The following is a 1,104-nucleotide window of genomic DNA, read 5'->3' on the forward strand; positions in this document are numbered from 1 at the left end:
ATGGACATAAAAGCCGTGAGGCAGGTGTCCTCGGTGGGTTGTCGGCTCCCGGACCGGTCCAGAGCGGCCACCAGGTCCGCAGGAAGCAGCATGGCGGCGGCCGACAGCGCGTGCAACAACCGTGGAGTTGCGGACAGCGCGAATGCAGTCCAGCAGGACATGCTGTGGACAGAAGTTGTGTGCAAGGAAAGGAGAGCAGTGCGGGAATGGTGAGCCAAGAATGAGATGCTGTATACATATTCAATTCAATTTAATTCATCTCAAAAATACTTTATTAATCCCAAAGATACATTAAATGTTGTTGGTTTCATTAGAGTTGTACATGCTGATGGCTGTAGGGAGGGATCCCTTTCAGCAGCCCCTTCTTAAGAAGGTCCCTTCTTATATGATAGTCTGATGAACAGGGTGCTCAATCTGTAATGTTCTTCATTTAATGAAGAATCCTTCTTTAATCATCTCCAAAGGTAGAGGAGTCCCCAGAACTGATCCTTCTTTATGAGCTTGTTGAGCTTTTTTCAGTCACTTGCTCTGCTGCTGCTACCCCAGCAGATGATGGCAGAAGAGATAACACAAGATATGCAACATCTTGCTGCAGACACTGAAGGGTTTCAGCTTCCTCAAGTCTGCTCTGTCCCTTCTTGTACAGCTTCACTGCTGCATCTCCAGTCCAGTCTGTTGAACCCCTACTTCTCTTTGCTCCTGCTCAGCATCCATGGTGCCTCCTTTTCAACTCATTTGGGATTTGGGGCATGTAGTTAAGGTACTATTTGAACTTTTGAGATGTTAATCAGCTGCTCCCAGTTGTAAAATAATAATAAAAAAAAAAACATAAAAAATTAAAAAAAAACTACAATAACACCTTATTGTAATGGTTACACATCATAACAAATGTACAAAAGTAGAGGTTTCAGTAGAAAATCCTTCCAGTTGCACGGCCTCTGATACCAGAGGAAATAATCATCCCAAAATAAAAAAGTGATTTACATCCACAAAAGGAGGAATTAAAGTTTTCAAAAGCAATATCCCATAATGAATGTAACAGAGCTACTCTAACATGCAGCCACCTTGAGCGGAGCAATTCTAGAACTTTTAAATTAAATATAA

The 1,104-nt window shown here is 42.5% G+C and overlaps 1 protein-coding gene across 1 annotated transcript in view; it reads left to right on the plus strand.

Moving 5' to 3' along the window:
• Nucleotides 1-1,104, plus strand: part of c21h2orf50 (chromosome 21 C2orf50 homolog) — a 2,758-nt gene continuing 1,654 nt past the window's right edge. The window contains exon 1 of the mRNA XM_037694743.1: nt 1-209. Coding sequence (XP_037550671.1) covers nt 1-209 — 209 coding nt within the window. The remainder of the gene's footprint in view (nt 210-1,104) is intronic.

This window comes from Nematolebias whitei, chromosome 21, assembly GCF_014905685.2.
Source record: "Nematolebias whitei isolate Nwh7 chromosome 21, NemWhi1, whole genome shotgun sequence".
Lineage (NCBI taxonomy): Eukaryota > Metazoa > Chordata > Actinopteri > Cyprinodontiformes > Rivulidae > Nematolebias > Nematolebias whitei.